The following is a 17,988-nucleotide window of genomic DNA, read 5'->3' as shown; positions in this document are numbered from 1 at the left end:
CTCCGGTTCAATCCCTGGTCAGGGAACTAAGATCCCACAAGCCGTGTGGTGTGGCCAAATATATATATACATATATAGTGTGGCCAAATATATATATACATATATATGGGCTTGGGCTTCCCTCGTGGCTCAGAGGTTAAAGTGTCTGCCTGCAATGCGGGATACCTGGGCTCGGTTCCTGGGTTGGGAAGATCCCCTGGAGAAGGAAATGGCACCCCACTCCATTATTCTTGCCTGGATAATCCCATGGACGGAGGAGCCTGGTGGGCTACAGTCCATGGGTTGCAAAGAGTCGGATACGACTGTGCGGTTTGTATCTGTACCTATATATGGGCTTCCCGGGTGGCACTAGGGGTAAACAACCCACCTGCCAAAGCCGGAGATATAAGACACACAAGGTCTATCCCTGGGTTGGGAAGATCCCCCGGAGGAGTGGGTGGCAACCCACTCCAGTATTCTTGCCTGGAGAATCCAATGGACAGAGGGGCTTGGCAGGCTATATTCCACAGGGTTGCACAGTCAGATGTGACTGAAGTGACTTAGCAAGCATGTGTATATATATATAGGAAAACAAAAACCCTTAAAGCCAATGTCTCTCTTAGTTTCTCAGACAGAACTGTTTTCTTCAAATAGAGCTGTCTCAAATGATCAGAATGAAACACAGACACTTGCACATATTTCTCTGCCTTCAATTTTGGGAGAACACATCCCCAAAATGTGTGCATCGGCTATACATGCATTTTAGAGCAGACAAGCCCTGGGTGGTAGAACCTGCCTCTGAGCACTCAGAAGCCCTGCTGAATTGGGACTGAGGAGTGAGAAGTTCCTGTGTTAGGAAAAGCAAGCACAAAGGACTCAAAATGTTCAGGGACAAAGGGTGCCACCAGCCCTCCTCTCTTCTAAGCCCTGGCTTTGGGCTCCTATACGAGGCTTCCTTGGGAGACTATACTTACAGTACTTTCAACAACAGGAGAGAGGGTCCTCTCAGAGCATAACTAGTGTGTAAGGTGATACTTGAGGGGAAAGGGAACTTTGAAGTGGCTCTGACAATACTCATCACAGCACACCCCCTATCATCTCCCCCCTTCCACATCTACCCGCTGAGAGAAGTCTAGAGATTAAAAAACAAAATTCTTGAGTTTCACCTTGAACCAAATAATCCACTCCAAGCCCCTATGTCTGAGAGAGAAAATAGCCCAACAAGCTTTGTTTTGAGCAAATGCCTTTAAATTCCCAAGCTGTGCCTGAAAAAGGAGAATACATAAATGTACTTACTCTTCTTCTTGAAGAATAAATTCACTATTTTCTGGAGAAAACTGCCCACTCACAGGATGCCTGAAGGCTGTGGTCTGCTGGTTATGGCTAAAAAGAAAGAAAGAGAGATAATGAATGAGAAGTCATGTGAGTGGAAAGGCTCCCAGACACAACAACAGGTCAGTGATGTCTGAAGACCCCTGCTCATCGCAGACTCCTCCCAGGTGAGACCGCCGGCCTTGCCTTGGAAAGACACTCTGTAAAAACCCAGCTGCATTTAAAAATCAAAAACCTCCAGCTCAGGTGCCAAAGCCCACTAAAGACATACGGGGGTTTCAATTCTAGGCAAGTCTTGTCCCCAAGACAACCCTGGATCTTAGAAACAGTCCATGAAGCGCTTACTCCTACAAACTGACTCGCTCAGTGAAAAGTTACTTTAAGACGGCACGAGCTGAGAACAAGAATGAAGGAAAGCAGACGGCACTTTCAACAGCTTCCAAAACCCACGAACCAGGGCAAGAATTCTAAGAATTAACACCCACCCAGAAAAATCTATCTTCTTAAAATTCTTCTCCCTACTACAGAATGTCTTCACTTCAGTGATGGGATATAAATGTATGGGCATGTCTCTGCAACATGACCTGTACAATTTCAACACTGTGCAGTTTCTATCACCCTTTTGATGTGAGGAGGGATCAGCTTCCACGCCGAGTTGACAGACACAACCAGAGTGTGTAGGTGTTTTGTGTATTCATAAAGGCTGCCTGCTTCTTTGAAAGGAAGGGGGAGTTGGCTTTAGAGCCTGCTGTTCTGCTCCATGAATAAACTAATCTAACCTTTTTTTCTTTAAAGAATATGATTTATGTTAAAATGTTTTTTTCAGTTGCAAAAGCATAGTTATTTTAGACATTTTAGAAACTATAGAAAGAAAAAAAAGTCACCTGTGATCTCACTACCCAGACATATATCTGGGTATCTTCTCTTTCCTAGCTTTTCTTTTTTCCTTTAAATCATTTTATTTTTTTTAATGTGATTTTACTGTATTTAGAAATCTGTATCCTGCTTTCTTCACATCCAATTAACACAGAAAATTTCCTATATCATTAAGATGTCTTCATTTGAAATAGGTGATAGTCTTATCATGTAAGTGTAAAAATTTTTTTCATATAATTGTTCAAAAAAATGTTTACTGGCCATCTGTGTGCCAGGTACTGTCTTAGGTCCTAGAGATACAAAGTGAACAAAAAAGTCCTTACACTGTGATGCTTACATTCTAGAAAGATTTACTTTCTTCTAATACTGGACATTTTAGGTGCTTTCCCTATCCCACTCCCCATTATTATAGTCAATATATCTTTGCATATATGGGCTTCATCTGCAATTCAAATTATTTCCTTGGGTTAAAGTCCCAGAAATAAAATTACTAAATCAAAGGGCATGGTCATTTTTTTAAGGCTCCTAATACAGACGGTTAAAATGCTTTTACTGTCAGAGTCAATATATCATCTTAGTTCGATAGTGTTAAGATATCAGTCCCATCTCCAAATTGAGCCCTGACTCACCCCAGACACTAGTAGGTTTAAATGAGCACAGCATAAAGGTTAAAAAAAAAAAAAGTCTTTAAACCCAAGTCCGTCTTACTCTGCCTGGGGCCGTCAGGGCATCCTGCGCTGGGGTGTCTGCGGGGTGTCTGGGTAAGGCTGGCACTGAGGTCTGAGCAGCCGGAGTCCTAATGAGCCAGATGTGAGGCAGGCAGAGCCATCAGGCCAGGCTGTTCCCTGGCCCTGCAGCCGTACACTACCTCCTGGCACCCTCTCAACCCTCCCAGCCACCGCCAGCCTCCAAATTCTCAGCTCCTGGTTCCAGGCAAAGCCCTTGGAATCCCATGACCTCATCTGGCTGGCAGCAAGCTGTTCTTCCCAAAAAAAGCAGAGTTAAGACATGAGCATCTAAATAAGGGTGAGAAGCAAGCCCCCTTGACATCTATTTCAGAAATCTTTGTATTGTGTTCATGGGCTAGGCTTGATTTATACCAGTTTCTTTTAGTCATCTCCATTCACCCTAAAGAAGTCCCTAAACACAAGACATCTGGAAAACACCAGGGAATTTGAAAACACAAACTCTAACTTAAACCTGCCTCATTTCTTCCTGGAGTAAAAACACTGTTCTGCTCATAATGGGAATAACAATAACTCCTATCCACTATTACCTCTAAAAAAGTCTTTTCTTACATAACTTAGCTATTAGTACCATCAACTCCTGCTTGAGGAGGAACTCCTCAACTCCTGCAACTCCTGCAATGAGGAAATGGCTCAGAGAAGTTAAGTGACTTGCTCAAGATAACTTCGTCAATAAGCAATAAGACTGGGACATGAATCCAGGTGTTCTATATCTAAATTTGATGTTCTTTGCATAATAACCTGCTGTCCCCTTCCCTCAGAAGTCCACGGGGCTGGCAGCCTCCTAGGCATGATCAGAAGTCCCTAAAAACACAGCATGTGAAAAATAGCAGCATCTACTGTTATTCCCTCTCCCTCTCCACCTCCTTCCTTCCCCTCAGCCCGGGGCCAAGCTTCTGAATGAGAACACCTGTGTGGCACTCAGGCACCCCAAAGGCACCCCCAATCAGCCTTTGGTCCTATCACAAGGTCAGCCTGGCAGAGGGAGGCAAAGAGCAAACCTTCTCTGTGCCTGGAGCAGCATTCAGCAAAGACTTCACGAACACTGGACAACTAGAATACCAGCTCCTAGCTAGGCTCCCCACGTTCAACGTGTACAAGCTTAAATAGGCCCAGAGTCTTGGGTAAACGAAGCCTGAGCTGGAAGGTGTGGGCACTATGAAGATTTTCACATTCTAACATAAGAAGAAAGATAGTTTTTTAAAGTGGACAAAAATATAGCTGTCATTTGATCAGACCTTAGAGGCAGCTCCCCACCCTTTCTTCCCTAATACGGATGCTGCCCTTTTTGCCAAAAATAATTATCAACCACTGCACCATCACCACCATTTCCTGCACTTACATGAAGTTCTAAGTGTGGTCACATTCATCATCATATTTAACCCTCCCAAGTACCCACTGAGGTAGACAGCACAGATATTTTTATTTCTATATTATGCATAAGGAAATGAAGATCTGGGTTATGGGGCATTACTGGATCACTAAATTATTTTAAAAAAAAAGGATTCAATACATTTGAGAAAACAGATGAATCAAAGTACTGCCTCCTGAATACTAAGGTCTTAAAATTTGATGATTTCTGATTAAACCTGCCCAGCTTGCTTATAGCAGAGCTTCTGGTTCAGCACTTTTTGAGCAAAGAAGAGTTAGGTCCTTGGACTATTTCATTTAATCTGCCTGAACACCCAACAGGGCAGGCTGTGTTTCATCAGAGCAAACCACAGGTAAGGAAAGGCCCAGAAAGGGTAAATGACGTGCCCTCAACAGTCAACTCCTGTGTTCCTGCAACTACCGCCCTTCTGATGTCTTTATACCAGGCTCACCCTCACGAAATGGAGGTTACCTACTGAACACTGGATCCCCACACTCATTTGGAGACTGCAAGGTCCTCTGGTTTTATCTACTGTCCTTGACCCCTCAGCCAAATCTCCAAGCTTGCTCCATTTCATGATTTTTTATTTTCTAAAACCCATGACGAATCTCATGTCCTATCACCTTGTCTTAAGACACAGCAGGCACAGACAAATCCCCTGAAATACCTGTTCTTAAACCTGAATTGCCACCTTGCTCCCCGGCAGTGATGGAGATGGCCCCGCCAGGAGCCAGGTGGCTGGTTTCAATGAAGCCCAGAAACTCTCTTCCCTCCATACAAGGGCTTCTGTTGCTCTTCAGAAAGTTACTCGGCAAGTGATACAGAAAACAGCCTAGCCTTTATTCTTAGATCCCCACTGTTCCTCCCAGGAACAGCTGTCCAGGTTGAATAGCAGCCAGTGTTGCCTGCGAGAGGACCAGGGAACACGGGTGGAAGGTGGCAGGGAAGGACAATCCCCGTACAGGCGGGCCATGGGTAACCATCCACGTAAACAAGCAGGTCTTCACAAGCCCTGGGCTGGAAGGACTTGCGCTAGGCCCTAAATAAGTCTGACAGTTAACGCAGGAGACTTGATAAGAGAACAGAGTGAGGACCAGGGAGAACTGCAGACTGATTTGAGCTCAGCAGAAGGAAGAGCCCACCGCAGACAGGGCGAGTAAAAGGTAAATGAGTCCTACAGCTTCTTGCAATGTTTTTGCAAGTTTAATCTTCCATTCATACAACAGTGACTCTGGCTGGTTAAACATAAAGGTTCCAATTTAGCACAGCTGTCCTTTTCGGCATGGGGAGAAATTCTGGAGTTTACGTGAATGGTGCTCAAGAGTGGGGGTCGGACCAGCCTGACAAATCTACTTTTCTGCCAGTGGTGGTATTGGTATGCTGAGAGTGTGACAGATCTGCTCTGTCAGCACCAGCTCTTATCTGGCCCCTGCTGTAAAGAGGAGAAGAAACAGCTTAAAATATAAGGAAAGTATCCGGCCTCAGAGCCCACGGAGGGACTCTATCAAGGCTGTTCTCATTGGTATGCTTGGCAGCAGCTCGCACTCTGGACCTTCTGGCTCCTCAGCACAGCTCCCAGATTACTGTAAAAGGGTCACCCTGCAGACCTCAAGCCACGGTCAGCACTGCCTCCAGGCTTGTTAAGGCCCTTACTATCTTTGTTCTAAATCCCAGTGTCTCCAGGAAACCAAGGTGCCGGGTCACAAAATAGTGCTCTTAGTTAGGTCCCCGAATTGATAACCCAAACTCCAAAAACGTTAAGAAACTGCCTCCCGCCTTCAGCTCCCATCTGGGCTGCAGAGTAAAGACTGAGCGGCCAGGAGTCCCGATGGCATCTCTACACCCTCAACACTTCTCAGGCAACTTTTGTTCTCTTTTACCTAACACTTTTACAGAATTGCTCATTTCGTACAAAGTGTCACTGCTATTCATGTGGCATTTCCTAAGGGGGGCTTAGGAGGTTACTGATGTGGTCTTTGGAGCTTGAGCTGTTTTGAAAATGTCAAGCAGCTCTCTGCACACCAGCATGACTCTGACAGGCCCTTCTTCCAGAAACACGGGAAGCAGGCCTCGACAAGCCAACAGATGGTCCCCATCCTCTCTCCAAGTGAGTGCCGCAACACAGTACTAACCAACCTCCTTCAATATCCACCCTGGGCACCACGTCAGTCCAGAGTCCTGGGGTCAGAAGATCTGGATGTACACCAGAACAAGCCACCACAGAAGTCTCTGAGCCTCAGTTCTTCCATTTACACAGAAGGAAAGATTGTTGTGAGGATATATGAAAGGGCATCACACAATGCCTGGCATACAGAAGGTACTCAATTAATGTCCACTGAACCTGGCTGTGTCTTGACGATAGCGGTAACTAACAGGCATCTAAATTGGAACAGGGCAAAACCAGAATGAATCTCCTCACCTCACTCCCACCCAACCCAATAATCCTCCCTCCAGGTTTCCCTCCGTCCATTAACTGCATCACTCTTCAACAACCTAGGAGTCATCCTCCACTCTTTTACCTTAACCTCCACATATCATATATTAGCAAGTCCTGCTGCCTCCATCTAAAAAACACACTCTGAATCCATACACTTCCTTCCACGTCTATAGGCATACCCTAGTCATCACAGCAGCCACCCAACTGCTTTTCCTGCTTCCACCCTGGCCTCTATACCATCCATTGTCCTCAGCGAAAGCCTGATGGATCTTTTAAAATGTCAGATAACACGCGCTTCCCCTTTAAACGGTACAACAGCTCCACATCACCCATAGAGTTAAAATTCAAGCTCCTTACCTGGGCTTCCAAGATCCCAGGTGATTTGGCCCCTGCCCCGCCCCATCCTCTTCCTGCACCAGTCTCCTTCTTCCTTATCCTGCTCCAGCCACACTCATCTCCTTTCTGTTCCCTAAACATCAAGCTCTTTCCTACTTAACAACTTTTGTACTGGATGCTCTTTCCCCTGTACTTAACTGGTTCCTTGCCATTCAGCAGAATTATCATCTCAGAGCCCTTCCCAACCACCCACTGAAGTAGTAGCTCCCAGTCATATCACATCACCCTATTTTAATTATTACTAACTGTTATTTTTCTTACTGATGATCATCAGTATCCCTGACTAATGGTGTATTCCAGGAGAGCAAGGACCTTGCCTGTCTTTTTCCTGCTATTATCAGCCCGTAACAGAGTCCGGCTCTGTTATATGTGCCAAATGAATGAATGAGAAATAATGACTAAGGAGACTCCTACTTTAAAGTGAGGTCATGCCTCCAAATAGGCTAGCTAACCTTATAGAAGTCTGGACTCGGGTCACAAAATGACAAGAACTTGAAGGGTCATAAGCCATCCAAAGGCAGTGGCTTCTGCTCGTACCACCCGAGGAAGGATGCATCAGAGACCAACATGCTAAGATCGCTTCATCCCTGGCTCCCTCCCAACTGTGTTACAATGTAATTTGGAGAAATTAACACTCCCCTGCAACCCCCTCTACCACCCCTGCAAAGGAGAAGGAAGCACACTCAGCAGAGAGAACCAAAGCATGGAATGCAAACACCCCGGAGACAATTACTAGGTGATTAAAAACACAGAGGAGGACAATACAAACATCACCTGTATCTCCTTCTTGTGAACTGGGAGAGTATTTGGTGTGAAACCTGCAATTTGGTAATGATTATACACTCTCACATTGCTTTCTACTGTTTCATCTGTGTTTGCTCTCCTCCCCCTCTCTCCTAGCTCCAGTAAGATCCTAAGTTAACCGCAGGGCTGGGAGCAGTCCTTCACTGATTTCTAATGTATATCCCACAGCACACAACAGCAATGCCACGGAGCAGGCACTTGAACTCCTTTATCTCACCAGCCTGAGCACAAACTCACAGCACCTTCAGGGAGAGGCTATGCAGAACCCATCTCACTTTCCGATTTCAGCAGCCCAACGTATCACACATGCCCCAGAGAGAGTGGGGGAGGCCAGGGCCCCCAGGCCCTGATAAAGATCCTACACCCAGGCTAGGAGAATCCACCAGCCCTGGGGAGCCTGGCGCAGACCAAGGAAGGGCCTTCCCCATCCCCACGACATCCATGCTTGACTCACACCCAGCCAGGCAGAGACATGAAATTCAGCCAACCCTCAGACCCAACACCCTGAGGGATAGTCAGGACCTGCTCTCCTCACCTAAAAGTGCCAAAGGGGGCTGAGCCTAGTGCAGACAGAGCTGGGCTCAAGGGAGTCACAAAATTAATGGAGTGAACGGAAAGCTCTCAAATCTTGCAAGAGGGAGGTGTCTCCTTCCCAAACACTGAATTTAACAGATTGAAGTCTTCCGGCAAAATTTGAAAAGTTCTGTATTTCATTAGGCTTTCCAAGTGTTTTCAGATGCTTTCAGTGGCCAATTCAATTCATAAATTACCTCTTCTGACCCAGTAACCCACACTGCAAACCTCTCTGCTCCCCGAGCTCCCACATGGGGCTCCAATACTTAGGACTGCTGGTTTCATAGGAAGTTTTAATTGTGGCTCCACAGGACTTCAATAACCATGAAAAGACTAAAGCCCAACTCCTGACGAAATGAGGAAATCAAACCCAGATTGCCTCCCTCTCCTACCTTTTTTTTTTTTTAAAGGAACTTGGCAGAGAAGCATTGTAATGGGAGTGGGGAGACCAGTTCTGTTACTACAAACTAGTTTTACGCCCCGAGCAAACACACAACCTTGCTGGGTTTTAGTTTCCTCATCTGTCCAATGACGGGGCTAGACCCTCTACCTGGAGAAGCCACCCGAGGCCTCCAAAGCATGAACCCCAGGTTACTCAGAGTCGGACAGGCTGGAGTTCAAAGCCCAGCTCTGCCGCACACTGGAGGTGCACGACCTTGAGGGAGTTAATGACCTTTCCGAGTGTGTTGCTTTCTTTATCTGTAAAAAGAGGAGCCAACTCCAATTCTGCGAGACTCTTACAAAGAGCACTGATGACGTGCCTGCCCCACAGCAGACACTCAACCTTCAGTTCCTGTCATACTTTTTTTGCTAGCTCTAAATCTCCACTCTAACACAGTTGTTTTGTCTTTTTCTATGTTACAAGCTTCAATATTATGAGCCTGGCTAAAGAACACATTTTTTTCCCTTTGAGTTAAGGCAAAACACTCAGCCTCCTGTTTAAATTTAAACTCGCTCACCAAGCCAAGTAGTTTAAGATCAATAAGCACATTCCTTGAGCCACACTTCTGTCCCTCACTGGTTGAGCCCTACGGCTCAGAAAAAAAGTGAACGTGTCAGTCGCTCAGTCATGTCTGACTCTTTGCAACCCCACGGACTGTAGCCCACGAGGCTCCTCTGTCCATGGAATTCTACAGGTAAGAATACTGGGGTGGGTTGCCATTCCCTTCTCCAGGGAGATCTTCCTGACCCAGGGATCGAACCAGGGTCTGCTACACTGCAGGCAGATTCTTTACCGTCTGAGGCACCAGGGAAGCCCTCATAGCTCAGAAAGCGCAGCCTAAGACAAAACAGCCTCCCCAGCAGGCTGTCTGAGCCAGGGACACACACTCTACAGAAGTTTCAAAACTGCACAGAAACATTTTCTACCTTAAAGAACATCCAGTTTTATGCTTCTATTTAATGCTCTTCAATAAGTCAGACTTCTCAAGTGTAAAACGAGAAGGCTAGACCAGGTGATGTTTTAGAGATCCTCCAGCTGTAACATCTTAAGACGCTGAGGCTCATCTCAGACTATTGCGGGAGCCAGACTGAAATGTAACAACACTGCACATAATTGAAAACACAAAGGAAGGAGGCAGAACAGCTGTCCTCCCCAGTCTCACTTGCCAACAGAATATCTTTCGTAATGACAGCACGGAGGTGTAGTTAATGATACTTTTGTCCTGTTTATTCCCAATTAAACTGGATTTTTTTTTTTAACTGCAGGTGCTCCCAATAACTCCATCGAAAACTCCCTTTCTCTCACTCATGACTTGACTTTCACAAATCAGAATACATCATGGTAAACTGAATCCTAGAAACCAATACAGAACTAACCTGCTCTTGGGTCGTCGTTCTCCATGGCAAAGGCAGCAGACACGCTTGCTCTCTGCTGGAGCTCCATACTGTGTCTTCCCAGCGTTCCCAGTTCAAGTCAGACTGGGAGGGAGGCTCGCAGCCTGCCGGCTCTATTTCAGTTTTGGATCTGGAGCAGCTGCCTCCCCAGGTGTTACAAATCCAGCAGCCACTGGCTCCTACTCATTCATCCTCCTCCCTACCCCCCATCCCCACCCTCCACACACACACAACCTGCAATCTGGCAGCGATGCAGGAGCACAGTTCCAGCTGTGAGTCACCGCCCCACTGTGGCCAAGCCGAGCACTGGCTGGGGTAAACAATGAGGCAGGCACTCTGTGTCTCCAGGGCCCAGCTCTGTTCTTTGAGACCATGGGGTTGGCTGCCCCTCTGGTAGGAGGACATAAGAAATACCTCTGCTTGTGAGCCCTGGAATCAGAATGAATTGCTCACTCAGTTCTGCTCTGCCACAATGGGGCTGAAATCAGCCCCGAAGCAGAGAGCCTTTGGCAGAGAAATGAGGGATCCTTCATCGCTATCTCTCATGGTCACAGTCGGGAAGAGCCTGAGCAGTTACCAACCATCATACTCACTCCCAGTGGTAACAATCTGTGATTCTTTCATCACTGCTTAGGATGGCTACGGTCTTCTCTGCATCAATTTAACCATGTTGCTCTCATTCCCAGAGCAGGCTTGGAGAGGAGAAAGGCCAGGCAAACTAAGGCATCAATGTGCCTTTATCCCCACGGCCTGAGAGCAACACTGTGGCTCCCCATTGCCCCTAGGTAGGTCACAAGTTATGATGAAGTTGAAATATGAGCTCCATGGGGCAAGACTTCTGTCTTCACAGCTATGTTCTGATGCCTACATGGTGCCTGGCACATAGTAGGTGCTCAATAAATATTTGCTGGCTGAAGAAAAACGCAAGGGGTTTTGTTCCAAGTCTACTTGGTCTGACAATTTTACTAAAATCTGTATCCATTAGAATCATTTTTTCCCTTTAAAAATTTCTATATCCTTCATAACTCCCACCACTGCCTGTAGGGAATGTATTCTATAAATCTTTAAACGCAGAGATGAATCACTGTGAAACTAAGGAATCTCGAGTGTTAGGACCCCTCACTATCACCAGCCCCTTCCGAGGCCTTAGAAAGTGGCCTACCAACGTGTGTACATGCTTTCTACAACTGTATGTATTCTTAAAGAAGACCTCCCCAGTTTTATAAACATCAAGCCCCACAAAACAGATCTGCCACCGTAGAATGAAAGAATGAAGGACTCACAAGCCATCCTGATGCATTATCCTAACAAGCACATTTGAACTGATAAATCTTGTTTTAACCACAAAGGAGACATGCTCTCAACTACCGATATATCCTAACTGATCACAAGTCAACTGCTTGTTAAAGCTGGAGTAGGATTAAAAACACAAACTCAATCCATCCAACATTTATTTAGCCCTAGTATGTGTTCAGCGGTGAGTGTTTCGGGATAAGACAGTGAGTAGAACATAATTATCCTCACTGAACAGGAGCTTACAGTTCAAAAGAACAAACGGATATGGTCATAAATAGATACAATGTGTACTTTATAATATTAACCATAAATAATATAAACATTTATAACTACAGATCAGAGTGAGTACCGCAATGTAAAGTACAGCAAAGTACACCTAATTGCCAACTGTCAATCTGCTGGGTATAACAACTCTAGGAGGTGAATCATTTTATCCCCATTTTTCAAAAGTGAATATTGAGGCCCAAGGGGGTCAAGTGCCACCCCAAGGTCATATAGCCAGTAAATGACAAAGTCAGATTTCAAGCCCATATCGCCTGACTCCAAAGTATGGGCTTGTTCTTAGTGGTTTACCCTTCAGTCTATGGCGAGTTGCGTCACAGAATCTCTAAAACGTCTGGGGAGACATACTGTCAGCAGAGGCGCAAGAACCACTTCAAGCACCAGCAGAGGCTGGCCAACCTCCAAAGCCCACACTCCCGAGAGCTTACTCACCAGGTATGTAGCCATAACCCTTGTTCACTCACAAGGCAACACACAGGCAAGGATCAGTGACAGCTAGCTGGGAGCTGGATGAGGCCACATGAGCGGCTCTCACCCTGGAGTCCTGCCTCCAAACTCCCTCATCCTTGCTGCCAGATGGATCATGCTGGAACACGGCTCTCATTCCATTACCTCCTGGTACACACCCTCTCCATGGCTCATCATCCGCTAAAGCCTTCTCTACTTCCCTAGACCCTTGGCTCCTACCAAATTCAACTGTTCACCAGTCCCCAAGTCACCCCATCCCTGGGCTTTGGCTCCTGTAGTCTTCCCCCTCAATGAGTTTCTGCCCAACCTTCAAGGTCCCTTCTCTTCCCAGTGGTCCTTCCTGATAACTCCAGACCACTCAGCCTTCTCCCTCCTTGTACTCTCAGCACGAAGCTTTACACTCGTTATATAGCAATTATACTTCCCAAAAACTCTTTTCATTTTACCTTACAAAAATTAAGTACAGTCGTCCCTTGGCATGTTAGACCCTCCCCAATACCAAAATCCACAGATGACCATGTCCCTTGTATAAAAGGGCATAGTACGGTCAGCCCTCCTTATCTGTGGGTTCTGCATTCATGGATACAGAGGGTCAACTGTATTCCGAGTCACAGACAAGTATAAACCAGAAAGCAGAGGACCCCTTTCTTGCCTTGAATTCAGTGTCAGTGTCAATCTCAGAGGCAACACCTTTACCAGTTTCTTATGTGTTCTTTTTGTTTTTTGCCTTTACGAAATTCTCATGCATTTAAAAATATATATACACATCATTTTAAAAAGAAGTTACATAAATGGAATAAAGCTTTCTTTATAACTTGCTTTTTTATGCTATGTATCTTCTATTCCTTCATATCCACATGCAAGGATGAACATAAGCAGCCCCCTCCACACACAGCTCCACTAGGACCCCCTACCAGACCAACCTGAGAGATGACCCAGAAGCCCACCCCATAGGCCCAACTGTCCTAACATGTATGAGAGAGTTCAAATTGCTTACCTGCAAACCAATCTGTCCCCCCAAATTCATTTCAGTTGAACCACACAGACCCTGATGCTGGGAAAGACAGAAAGGAGGAGGAGAAGGGGACAACAGAGGACAAGATGGTTGAATGCAATCACTGACTCAATAGACATGAATTTGAACAAGCTTCAGGAGATGGTGAAGGACAGGGAAACCTGGCATGTTGCAGTCCTAGGGGTTGCAAAGAGTCGGACACCACTGAGCGACTGAGCAACAACACAGATATTTTAAATTGAGCCCAAGTTTAACAACAGGAAATTTTCATATAAAAAACTCAGCTCATCCTGGTAAATCAAAATCTATGCCAACACTAGGACCCCATGAGAGGTGGGATGGCCCTTCTGGTTCACTGCAGTCCCCACCACTCCCTACTGCTTCCCGATGTTGAGGGTGTACACTTAGTGCTATTTGTCATCATACCTGCATTTCTCACTTCCCTACAGGACAGAGGTTTCTTCATGCCTGTATCTCAACCAGAATTAGGGAGACAAAGATAAACCAAGTGGACAGAGTAAAACTAAAACAAATTGGAGAGCATACATACAGTCAGCTTTTCCGTTATCCACTAAGCCTCTACAGACATTTGAGTTTGCGACCCCAATCTCGTAACACCACCACTGATTCTAGAGAAGCTCTTCCTCTTAGGAAGGAGGTCTGTTGTAAAGAATAAAGATTTCTTACATAAGAACTAAAAGAAGATGGCAAAAGTAAGCCAGAAAATTTCCCTCTTACCAAAAAACTTAGAAAAATCTTCCCAACAATAACAGTAAGTAGACGTGCCCTTAGCCTTCTCTGACCCGTCTCCTGAAAAGGTGAAGCCCATGACAGTCGGCAGACTTTCTGCATAGAGTGAAAAATCCAGAGAGGCACTGCCAACAGTCTGTCCCTAAAGAACTCAAAAGAAGAGAGGCGCCAGAGACTGCAGCCCCCTATGGATATTCACAGGGGCTACTGATGGCAGGAAGGGGATCCTGAAACAGAAAAGCATCTGAGCATGTGCACCTGGAATGAGACCACAGACCTTGATCTGTGAAACATGAAAAATGCATGTTTCCGTGGAGTTTCAAGCATAGGCCCTGAAGTCCAGGCCTCATAGCCATCTGCATCACAGACAAGGGAACTGCTCCAGAAAGCAACTTTGAAACATTGCCACCGTCTTTTAAAGGTAACTGCTTGGGACTTCCCTGGTGGTCCAGTGGCTAAGACTCCATGCTTTCAATGCAGAAGTCACAGGCTCAACCCCTGGTTGAGGAACTAAGATCCCACAAGCCACACGGCAAGGTCAGAAGAAACTGCTTCTGGGTTGGGGTGAGGAAAGAAATAGGTAAGGGAGATTAAGAGATACGAACTTCCACTTGCAAAATGAATGAGTCATGGGAATGAAATGTACAGCATGGGAAATGCAGTCAATAAGTAACTAATTCCTTTATATGGTGACATACTGTAATTACACTTATCCTGGTGATCATTTTGAGATAGAAAAAAATCAGTACTTTGTGTAAGAGGAACAAACATAGTACTGTAGGTCAATTATACTTCAAAAACAAACAAAACATAAAAACAAACCCACAGAAAAATAGATCAGATTTGCCGTTACCAGAGGTGAGGGTGGGGATGGTAAAGGTAGGGGCTGGGTGAGATGAGGGAGGGGGAATTGGATAAAGGTACTACAAACTTCCAGTTATAAGGCAAGTAAGTACTAAAGATATAATGTTTTTGTTGTTCAGTTGCCAAGTCATGTCCGGCTCTTCGTGACCCCACCGACTGCAGCACACCAGGCCTCCCTGTTCCTCACTATCTCCCAGAGTTTGCCTAAGTTCATGTCCATTGAATCGGTAATGCCATCCCACCATCTGATCCTCTGTTGCCTTCTTCTCCTTCTGCCTTCAATCTTTCCCAACATCAGGGTCTTTTCCGAGTCAGCTGTTAGTATCAGGTGGCCAAAGTACTGGAACTTCAGCTTCAGCATCATTTCTTCCAAAGAGTATTCACGGTTGATTTCATTTAAGGTTAACTAGTTTGATCTCCCTGCTTTCCAAGGGATTCTCAAGAGTCTTCTCCAGCACCACAGTTCGAAAGCATCAATTCTTTGGTGCTCTGCCTTCTTTATTGTCCAGGTCTCATATCTGTACGTGACTACTGGAAAGACCATAGCCTGGACTATACATACCTCTGTCACCTAAGTAATGTCTCCACTTTTTAACACATTGTCTAGGTTTGTCATAGCTTTCCTGCCAAGAAGCAATCGTCTTCTAACTTCATGGCTACAGTCACCATCCGCAGTGATTTTAGAGCCCAACTTGATAAATATAATTAGCACTGCCATATGTTATATATGAAACTTGTTAAGAGTAAATCCTAACAGCTCTCATTGTAATTTTTTTTCTGTTTCTCTCATTTGTATCTAGACAAGATGACGGATGTTCACTAAACTTACTGTGATAATCATTTCATGATGAATGTAAGTCAAGTCATTATGCTGCACACCTTAAAGTTATAGAGTGCTATATGTCAATTATATCTCAGTACAACTGGAATATAAATAAAAATAATTGCTTCTGAGAGGCACACTCAGGGGGAATCTTTTTAAAAATATTTATTAATTTATTTGGGTGCATCGAGTCTTAGTTGCAGTACGCAGGATCTTCTGCTGTGGCTCTCTAGCTTAATTGCTCTGAGCAATGTGGGATCTTAGTTCCCTGACCAGGGATCAAAACCGTATTCCCTCATTGGAAAGCAGATTCTTAACCACAGGACCACCGGGGAAGTCCCAGAAGGAATCTTAAAAGGCCCACAATTACTAGATGATCAGACGTGAATGATACCGCATTATTTGCTCCCAATAATAATATGTGACATAAGTATATTGTTTCTTTCATGTAATAAATATTTAAGAGCTAACTAAATGCAACCCTGTAGGATCTTACACTTCGTGAGTAATCAAGAAGAAGGAGGGGATGTGTCATAGCTTAGACTCCATATCCTGTCAAAGGTGAACAAAAGGACAGAGTTTTTCGGATTTTCAGATTCATAAATGATAATCTGTTTTCATCAAGAGCTGTGAATTCTCAGTTTAGTAAGCCAACTTGAGACCTTTTATCATCAACAGGAAGCCTTGCTTTCCAGAAACCACTGTATTAAGAATTTCAGAGTTGAAAATGACATACAGCTAACCTCATCCAATCTTTGTTTCACAGATGAGGAAACTGAGGTCAGAGTAGGTTAGAGAATTGCTTAAGGTCATAGTTATCACTAACCAGAACATACCACTAGGTTCCTGAAAACAAGGATTATGGGGGGGAAAAAATCATCATCACATTGTTTTAAAATTATTTCCTGCTTTAAAAAAAAAAATCCATCTTTCAGTGACTAATTACTACCAAAAAACATGAAAAATATATTTTAGAGAGCTGGGAATCCTCATGTCCAGTCAAAAAAACCTTGCATAGAAATCCAGTGCCACTGCTCTGGATTCAGGGAAGCGTGAGTTACTCAGTCGTGTCTGACCCTTTGTGATCCCATGGACTGTAGTCTTCTGGTCTCCTCTGTCCATGGGATTCTCCAGACAAGAGTACTGGATTGGGTTGCCATTCCAAGAGGCATATAAAACACATGTGGGAGGGGACAGTCATGTGAAGGCAGAGACCAAGATTGAAGTGATGCATTGACAAGTCAAGGAATGCCAAGAATTCCCAACAACCCCCAGAAGCAGAGAAAGAGGCATGGAATGGAGTCCCCCACAGAGCCTCCAAAGGAACCAAGGCTGCAGACGCTGTGATTTCAGACTCTGGGCCTCCAGAACTATAAGAGGATAACTTTCTGTTGTTTTACGCCACCAGGTTTATAGTAACTTGTTATGGCAGCTCTAGGAAATAATACAAAATCTGTTTTAGTTTAGTGGTGTTGATTTACCACAAACCCAATTAGTGTGGAAAAGCTGTCACAAAGCCACTAGGGCCTTGGGACTCACTCAATAGTGGTGCAGGGTCTAAGAAAAGGGAGGTTTAAAAAAAAAGTTCTGTTTTGAACTGATCCGAATATTGTGTTCACTTCTGGTAACCACACCTACAGGCCAGAGTGGAAAGCTGGAGCATGTCCAGGAGAGAGAAGCCAGGGCTGTGAAGAGTCAAAGCCACTGAAGGAGCTGGAGTTTTAAGACCTAGGAAGACTCAGGGCACACAACAGTTGTCATCACCTCTGAAAGGCTATCATGAGAAAGAGTGATTTGATTTGTCCCCCGAGGTCCAAGATGGAGTCACTGCAGATTTTTCAGGGAATCGCGTGTCCACAACATTACAGCGTGGCCTCTGAACATCAGACTGGCTGGCTGCCTCCTGTTGGTGGGCGTTTTCAAGCCCAGGCCAGAAAACCATTTGGCAACATGTTGGTAAGGAAAAGACACAAACCCCAGGCCTGCAATCTGCCAAGATGACCTTATGCTCCTCTCTAGCTCTGTGAATCTATTAATTCATGAAACACACCATTTAGCAATTATGTGAGTCAAGAGATTTCTGAAATACATGGGTAGGATGATGAGATCCTGAGCATGAAGAGATATTTTGGTGGGAAT

The 17,988-nt window shown here is 45.0% G+C and overlaps 1 protein-coding gene across 8 annotated transcripts in view; it reads right to left on the bottom strand.

The window, feature by feature from the left end:
• Positions 1-17,988, bottom strand: part of PLEKHA7 (pleckstrin homology domain containing A7) — a 212,394-nt gene that overhangs the window by 84,053 nt on the left and 110,353 nt on the right. For 7 of the 8 annotated variants that reach the window (XR_006341068.1, XM_043901957.1, XM_043901965.1 and 4 more), the window contains exon 4: positions 1,276-1,362. Coding sequence is in view for 6 of the 8 variants with exons in the window: in XM_043901957.1 (XP_043757892.1) it covers positions 1,276-1,362 (87 nt within the window). In the remaining 2 variants the exon portion in view is untranslated. Of the gene's footprint in view, positions 1-1,275; positions 1,363-10,333; positions 10,472-17,988 lie in introns of those variants that run through there. The other variant, XM_043902017.1, reaches the window with a different exon arrangement.

This window comes from Cervus elaphus, chromosome 1 (genome assembly GCF_910594005.1).
Source record: "Cervus elaphus chromosome 1, mCerEla1.1, whole genome shotgun sequence".
In the NCBI taxonomy this organism is placed as follows: Eukaryota; Metazoa; Chordata; class Mammalia; order Artiodactyla; family Cervidae; genus Cervus; species Cervus elaphus.
The sequence above is the reverse complement of the archived record's forward strand: the minus strand, read 5'-3'. Positions and strand labels throughout refer to the sequence as shown.